Here is a 9,006-nt window from a genome sequence, read left to right on the forward strand (position 1 = left end):
AATAGAGATGAATCCTTTTTGGTGACATATGGTCCTTGTAGTTAAGTCAGTCATGTTTGTGCTTTTCTTTCTTCATCAAATCTTTGGACCCAACATATGACAAGTATTAAGATGTCTTAATAAAGAATTATCTTGGATTTAGATCTTGTATGAATCATCAGTAGTTCTTTTGTGCACGATTTTGAACATAAATTTGGCATTCATAGAGACTCAAACTCTATGCTTCCTTCAAATGCACCTCATTTAGTCTTGCTCGGATGCAAATCATAAGTGTGTTCAACTGTTGAGATAGAGAGAGATAGAGAGAGAGAGATGTTATTAAATGCCAAAAGGAAAATATTGGGATTAGTACAAATACATGTGCTTGCTTGCTGAAACTCCAATTGAATGAACAACTTCCACTCTTTATTTTTGTCTTTTAAAGAAGGATAAAATTCACTTGATTTGTAAAATCAGTACAAGAGGTCTGCAGGAATGATGATGAGGTATCACCCTGCTACAAAACTAGCGAATAAAAATACTTCCACTCTTTCAAAAAAATAAAAGTCCCATTCATGGAGCTTCCAAGGAAACAGAAGAGGGTTATAGAAAGCGTGATTCACAGTTTACCACATTCTGCAGGTGTGAAAGTGATGAGGTTCTTGCCAAGGTCGTAAAGGACGTGGAAGTTGGCCAGCATGACGCCTCCAATTATTGAAACTATGGGCACTGTTGATGGCATCAACACTGAGCAAGTCAAGCCTGTATCTGGATCGCGAACGAAATATTGGCTGCTGGAAACATCGAGATCACCACCCTCAAAATGAAAGGTAACATTAGGGATGGACGCTGATTCTGGCAATGATTGGTAGCAGAGATCAAGCCCCGCCTTTGAGGAATCAGCAACCGGTAAACCGATAGCCTTCACGAGTGCATCCTTCACTCGCCTATCACAAGTGAAACACCATATTAAGTACGCATCAGTTGCAAGTTTTGTTCAATGAACATGGGTTTAGGTACCCCATTACCCCAAATTAGAGCAAGAAATTAAAGTGAGACAGTTTCTTACATGTAAGCGGGTGGTACTATATTGGTAAGCGCTGAGCTTGAGTCGATGATGGTACCACCTACTGCTACTCCATAAGACTCGCCCAAAAAATAACCACTGGGTATTAGGAGACGCTTCCCTCCGACACTGATATCCTCCAAGTTCACTAAATAAGAATCCTTGAAGAGCGGGTTAACTACCAGCGGCGTCGTTGTCGATGCGTCTGAGCTGATCAAGGCAGCACTGTGGCCCAACACGAGTCGACTCGATTTGTAAACAGAGTCATTAAACAAAGTGAAGCAATAGGTGAATCGGTTATCGATTAACGACCCTAGTTGAGAGACGAGTGACATCGGGCTCCGATCTAGCCCAACTATGCCAGCACCCTCATCGAAACCTTGGTTGTGATTGCCGCAGCCGAACCCAATATTCTTAAACGATACGGTTCGATTCCCCGAGCCCAAGGTGAACGTCTCTAAGGCAAGGTATCCTTGGGAAGTAGCTGGAGTCTCATAATCAAGCCTGTAGTTGCATCCACCAGTAGAATTATCCAATGTAGTTACACGCGAAGTTAGGGAGGCACAGAGAGGATTGGAGTGTAGCATCCTCGAAAAGGAGGAGGAATTTGACGGGCTAAATATTGGTTCTCTGTTGGAGCAATTGATGCATGGATCGCATTGTGTCCATACAAGAGGACTACCAGTATCAACCATGGCGGAGAAGGAGCGTGGGGGTGTTCCAATCGCTAGATTCATTAAGTACTCACCGACTCCGGCCTCAACCGAAACTTCGACATCATCATCACCTTGTGCCTGATGTTTACCATGCCGGATTTTCTGATGCAGCTTCCGAAGCCGATGTTTCTCTCGGCTAGCTGCTCTGTGTAATCGCTCCAAGTGGGTAAAACTGCGGTGTGCATCGACATGAATCAACTCTACATGAATGTCCAGGGCGGCCGTCGATGTCGTCATGTCAGCGGCGGCAAAGGTGGTCGTTGAGTATGATAGGAGAAGATGAGCGGTAAGCACAATGAGGAGGAAGAAGGACGATAGGTGGTGAGATGGTGGTGCAATTGCCATGTTGGTAGTATTGAGTGTATGAACCAGGTTAGTGATGCTAAATTGTGGAATATTTATAAGCAGAGAAGGTTGTTAATTAAGAGGGAAATTGTAACTGAACATCCATTAATGTTGGGCTGGCACACCAGCTATCCATCTATTCACGTAATCTAAGATGGGGTTTTCATGGTTGGAAGTAACAGTTGTTTCTTCAGTCTATTAGTAGCATTGGAGCGCATGTCTTGTTAAGGGTTACATGCGGTTGGAAGTAACAGCTGTTCGACAAATGAGCAAGACTAAGGCAAGGGTTACCATGTGGTTCAGTTCGGACCGACCCGAAAGACCCATTTTTGCATGGGTTCGCCCTGTTTTTGTGTACGTCTACAACCAGTTAATTTGGGCCAAATATATGTGAGGGCCTTTTTCTTCTTTACGTGAAAATTTTGTCGACTATTTAAATGAATTGGGTTTGGGCAATCACCAAATAATCAAGCATGTATCCATTATAATTTCTTTTATTGACAGTTATTTGTATCTAAAATATCAAGACCCGAGCTGAAACCTGAACTTTTTAATACCCAAACCGATCATACCTGAACCTGTGAAGACACAAACCGATGATACCCGAAGTCGTTAACACATATGAGTCTATTTTTATTTTCAGCCATACCAAGACCTGAACCTGACCCAAATCAAAATGGGTGAATTAAAGAGCCGACCAAATTATAACGGACCCACTAGATACCTGAACCCATTTAACCCATACTTGTCCACAATTTTTTAGTCATACCCAAACCCGAATTAGATTTGGGTCCTACTTTTAGACCCGATTCAGAATTGAGCTAAACTATCCAGTTACCCCCCTAGTCAGCTTAGCGTATTTACACATATTTTCTAATTTAAAGAAGTGATTACTAAGAGTGGTTGTTGAACAAAGTAATAACGGAAGTTCAATGTTAATGGAGACAGAATCTAGAAATAACAAGCTTAAAATATATATATATATATCAACAAGCATGTTATGATTCAAAACAGTGTAATTGAGATCGTGTCCATGTGATTAATTTGGGCCGTTTAGCTAGCAATGCAAATGCATAACATCTCCATTTCTAATTGTCACACCAATGCCATATCCATACTTGTATACCCAAATAAGCGACGACTTTTTTTTTACCCAAATAAGATCGTGATTTCTCACCATTCAATGAAAATATGTTTATGTTTTCCCAGAAAATGTAAGAAAATCATGAAAGAATCGACTGAAATTGCTTCTCAAGGTTTTCTTCATAAACCACTGATTGAGCATGAAATCAATCATTATTTCCTAAATAATTCGATTTTGGTTTGTGTTCTTTGAAAAAAAATCTTCCCTACGAATCAGCATTCAGATTCTTTTAATTTCTCTATATGGTTTAATTCGTTTCTTTGTTTATCTTGTTGTGTTCTTTTGGCAAGTGATTAGTGGGGTGAGCTCTCTCCTTCACTCGATTTCTCAAAGAGGGTTTCAAGATTTCAAAAAACCACTCCCTATGTTTTTGGGCGGGTTTTGGATTTCGAATCCAGCAGGGTGGATCCACAATAGCCAAACTAACAAAAATAAATAAAAAAGTACTACCCTAATCCCGCATACACCCTCCGATGGCCCAAATGGATCCTAACGGGCCATCGAAACCTAAACAAGAAAAAATACAAGGATTTAAAAAATCTCACTATGCTAAAAATTCCATCTCAAGCAAAATGTGTTTGAAGACACGCTAAAAATAAAACTCCGAACTTCTCAATCTTGGTGGGAGCTTGGCCTTAGCATTCGGGTTCGATGGTTCATGTTTTTTTATTCAAGCTCACTCAGACGCGCTGCATCAGTTCCCCCAAAAGGCTTCACCCTCATAGCCTGCACCCTGCCAAGTGGATTACTATAGTGCCGACAAAAACATTCATCAATAAATATTTTGTATTTAACTAATTTCATAAACTTAAAGGGAACAAAATAATATATCCTTGGATGACAAAATGAATTCATCATTTCCTAAATTTACCTGATCACTCCACCTTGTGAAACCTTCTCGAAAATTGAAACTTACATGTTCTCATATTTCTAAAAAAATTGGAATTCGCAATAGGCTTTCTTTTCATAGTATTTCATCAAAAAGATAATATCTAGCAATTTTACCTTGTGCTAATGCAATCAAATCCCTAGAAAAAAATGAATCATCAACGGGTTATTATCAATGATTCATCCATAATTTTTCTAGGATTGCTTTACTGATGACAAAACTCTTACATAAGAAAATCAAGTTTGAGTGGACTAATAAGTTTGAGGAAAGTTTTTAGATTCTAAAGACAAAGCCCACAACTGCACCTGTTTTGGCTTTGCCTTCTGGTAGAGGTGGTTTTGTGGTGTACACAGATGCCTCTGGTACATGATTGAGTTGCATGTTGATGCAGAACGACAAAGTTATACCCTATGCATCTCGTGAGTTAAAGATTTATGAGCGAAACTATTTGACCTATGACTTGAAGCTAACAACTATAGTGTTTGTACTAAAGCTTTGGCAACACCATTTGTATGGAGAACAATTTAAAATTTTCATAGACCACAAGAGCCTCAAGTACTTGTTCTCGCAGAAAGAGTTGAACATGAGGCAATGGCGTTGGTTAGAATTCATCAAGGATTGCAAATTTACCTTATCCTACCATCCGAAAAAGGCAAATATCGTAGCAGATATGCTTAGTCATAAGTGTAGTAGCATTTTGTCCAATTTTGTGAGAGGTTGTGTAACTCCCCAAAATTTCAAACTTTGAAAATGTAGAATTTTAACCAATTTTTTTTTAAAAAATAGTGCAGTCAATATAATTGGGTTTTAAAAAATTGAACAATCCCGGCTGGTTACAAAAATAAAATAATTGCTTAAAAAATAGATCCATCCTTAACTCAAAAATTGAAAGAAACGATTTTCATTCAATATGTCGCATATAGTTTGAAATATTAAATTACAAATCCCCAAATATCATCATAATATCTCATTTATAATGAGACACCCAAAAGCTTGTCCAAGATCGTCAGGATTGTTAGGAAAGGATGGTTCATAGCCTCGCAGCACACCGCACCTTCGCACTACATCATCATTCATCAGTCGGGGTCAAAACTCTTGTGAGCCGATAAGTAAATTCACATAATATGTATCGTGATAATTAATCAAGCATCTATCATGGATATCATAGTATGCTTTTTGACAGTCATATAATTATAGATAGTTCATCATGCAAATTCAATATCATAGCATGAAATCTCAAGTAAACAACATGAATAACATGAAGAAGTAATAACTATGTTAGTGAGTTAGAAGTGTTAATAACTTTAGTTTCGATAGGCATACACACCTCTAGGTACACAGAAGTAATTGTCATCATGCCAGTTGAAGTATACTACGGTGTTCATTATGCAAATTGTATATTTACCATAGTACCTACTGACTAAATAAACAAACTCAAGCCCGCAGTCCATAGCTAAGAGATTTTCGGTATAAGTGCAAAATCAGATTGCAATCCTCTACTACTGCAGTAGGTGAGGTATACCACTTTTGGGCAACCTTGACCTCTCTAACTCTGAGTGACTGGAGGTCCAAGGATGCCTTTGCTCCTTAATTCAAGTCGATATGACATGTAGTTCAAACCTATATGTGACATCGTAACTCAGGGTTGTACTGTTTCACTCTCTCTAAGGTGGACTATAGTGTGAATGGGTTATATGGGTGATTTTATCTTTATTAAGGTAATTAGTATTTCATACCCTCGCTTCATGAGGTAATTAGGCTCAATATCATTTATACTCTCCTCAAGGTAGTATACATGTCATGACATGGTTTTGTCCAACCCAATTCACATGCTCTGGCACATTTAACCCATATGAGCACCTCGCTGGTGAAGGCTACAACACAGATCTTTAATATATGGATGTTTGCATGTGAAGTGAGACTTTCTCTCACAATGTGGGTCATATCCCACCCAAGCTCTCAATAGAGCATTATCTAGCATACACAAATCCAATTATGTTCATACATGCCTCAATGTGTTATGTCATATCATAATAAAGCATAATATTCAAATACAAATAAATGTATCTCTACAACATGCTATGTATATCATATATAAGTAGGCTTCATAGCCAATTCGTGAGGCAACAATTTGAGTAAGAAATGAGAACATCATTATCACTTGTTTCTATGCATCATATGCTACTTATGTGAGCTTATGCAAATTCTTTGAACCAAGTATAACCTTCATGTCATATGCATTTCTTTTGTATTTTTTGCATAGCCTTAGAATTTTATAGGCAATTTTCATTTTGCATAAACATGATCGATTGTTGTCATAAGACAATTGAAACTAGCATAGACATTCCCTATGCATGTTAGGACATATTGCATTTGTGTCAAGCATAAACATAGTTATTCCGTGTATGATGTCAAATTGCATTTATCACAAGTATGAGCATAGGTAAACACAATTTTTCCATGAGCAATATATTGCAATTATCACAAGTATGAGCACAGACAAGTGTGATCATTCTATACGCAATGTCATATTGCATTCATCATAAACATATTGATTTCATATGCAATGTCATATTGCATTGATCATAAGTTAATTCCATGTGAATGTCATTTTGCATTGATAATAAACATATGCAAAAATATAGTAATTGTCATAAGGCATTTGAATCATCATTTTTGAACATTCACATGTATGAGCATTCAACTCGCTATGCACTCAAAATGATGATATTCTAACGTTCACATATGGAAACTAAACTTACGCATAAACCTCTCAAGTATGCGCATAAGAAAATTTTTGCAAAGTAGTTCTTTTAGGTTTTAGCGTATAATATATTTAGACAAAGCGGGTTGTAGGACTCCATTTTATCTGTTGCCACGAAACCTATTTTTGAATTGAAACTTCTTCATCTTCCCATTTTTTTTTTCTTTTCTTCCTTTGTTTTTCTCCTATTTTTTTGTTTTTGCAGCTAAGGTGCCGACTGTTGGTCTTCCCAGTCTATTGCGACAGGGTCAGGTTTAGACCAAGTGATCAGGCCTAGTTCAAACCATGGCTGAATCGAGCCACTCGGTCCAGCCGGTTTGAACCAACCTGGCGGAGACCGCCTGAATCGATTTGCTTAGTTCCAGGTTGGTCTGAGCCGACCCAACGGATCTAGGTCTGAACTGGCCTGCTGGCTCATACCTGATCCAGTTTGTGGCATGGTCCAGACCTGGTTTGGACCGTGACTAGGTTTGTCCATCCAATGCATACATTTTTTTTGTTTTGTTCTTTCAATCATGAAAACATGTATAGTGGGATACTTGACACCTGAAATTAATTTGGTGTTTCAAGCTTTCAAAGAGTTAAGTCTCAAACAACGTAAGAAAAGACTATATGAAGTATATATATTTATATGTATGAAAATTTTCTTTTTTGAAACAAACCTCTTTTCTACCATTATCTTGTGACACCATTTCTTTTTTCTTTTCTTTCTTTCTTCAAATGCTTATTCCAAATAATTCGACTATGACATGAATTACCTTAGGATTTGCAAAATATCTATTAATTATATATATAAATCATTTTGAACTATCTAACCATGAGGATCGTTTTTCTCTTGGTGAAGTTTATCATGTTCACACAAAATTTTCAAGAATACTACATATGTGGAAAAAAAATTATACTTACATTGTAGAAGTTTCATAAAACATGTGAATCTCATAAGTATGAAGAAATAAACACAATTGTGAGATACACATTCACTATTTTAAGAATCATAAAAAATGTAAATCATTATTCTTGATTGCAACATGGTTTTAAAGTGATGAAACACCATTATAGTTGGTGAACATCAATTTCAACCATGGTATTTGTCAAAATCGTGTGTAAGTCAAGAGAGTGTATATATAAGTACAAACACCATGGTTCACACTATGAGAATTCCTTCTCCATACCCACATGTATTATGAAATGCATGTTTATATGGTTGAAGATATATATATATATAGAGAGAGAGAGAGAGAGAGAGAGAAGAGTTTGAAAAAAATTTAAAATGCATAAAATAAAAATTAACTTACTTCTCTTGTTGCAAAGTAGCTTGAACCGATTCACACTTTAATCTTCAACTCACAAGTGGTGTAGGATAGAGTTCCTCAAGGGCACCCTACACTTAAGTGAAAAAAGATGAGAAAACCATAAAATCGTGGGAGAGGGAGAAAGAAGAAATAGAAGAGAGAAGGCTCGTGGATGCCTCTCCTCTTCTTTTTGAGTGGTATGTATAGGCAAAGACTCGTGATTGTAATGAGATGTGTGATTTAGAGCATTTGTAAGAAGATGGAGGGTTGAGATTGGTCTAACCCTCTTCTCAATTTTTTTTTTCAAATATGACCCTTGACTTCTATAATCATGTGAAGAGTTTCACTAATTTGAAAACCTACATTAATGCTATGGTTTCTAGCATTTATCACTTTTGATTTTCCTAGGATTTGTAGAGATTCCTCATTGGGATCCTTGTAGAATCCCATTGGCTACAAATTTTAAGGTAATGATTAGGCCAAAAGTGCCCCATTGGTTAGCTTATTATTGGTTTCATTCAAACTAGTTCTAACTACTTAGTTACCTTTTTGACATATTTTATTATTTATCAGTTTCACTATTTGTTGATATTACTTTTATGAACCTCAATTTATGAAATTTACATATTAGTTCTTACCTTATTTTTAAAAATGTCAAATCATAAGTTTTTCTACTTTGGATCATTTAGTTGGATCTGATCCAATTAGATTTGGTCCAAATCCAACGTAGATTTAGATTCTATACTAATACTTTAATAGATTTAAATTCATAGTTTAGGTAATAATTCAATTGTAATTATTCACTTAAGGT

General features: G+C 36.8%; 1 protein-coding gene across 1 annotated transcript; it reads right to left on the reverse strand.

Annotated features, from left to right (window-relative positions):
• Positions 1-598: 598 nt before the first annotated feature.
• LOC149822590 (aspartic proteinase nepenthesin-1-like) lies at positions 599-2,106 on the reverse strand. Its single transcript, XM_089980316.1, has 2 exons — positions 1,049-2,106; positions 599-926 (listed from the first exon to the last, which is right to left on the reverse strand). Exons 1-2 carry the CDS (start codon positions 2,104-2,106, stop codon positions 599-601), a joined length of 1,386 nt encoding a protein of 461 aa, XP_089836442.1.
• Between the last annotated feature and the right edge of the window lie 6,900 nt (positions 2,107-9,006).

Source organism: Nuphar pumila, chromosome 11 (assembly GCF_984573655.1).
Source record: "Nuphar pumila chromosome 11, dmNupPumi1.hap1.1, whole genome shotgun sequence".
Taxonomy (NCBI): domain Eukaryota; kingdom Viridiplantae; phylum Streptophyta; class Magnoliopsida; order Nymphaeales; family Nymphaeaceae; genus Nuphar; species Nuphar pumila.

Excerpts from the sequence above, each read along its gene's own strand:
- LOC149822590 (XM_089980316.1), bottom strand. The coding sequence starts at position 2,106 with ATGGCAATTGCACCACCATCTCACCACCTATCGTCCTTCTTCCTCCTC. Across the intron at positions 927-1,048 it reads ATAGTACCACCCGCTTACAT|GCGAGTGAAGGATGCACTCG; the intron begins GTAAGAAACTGT and ends CACTTGTGATAG.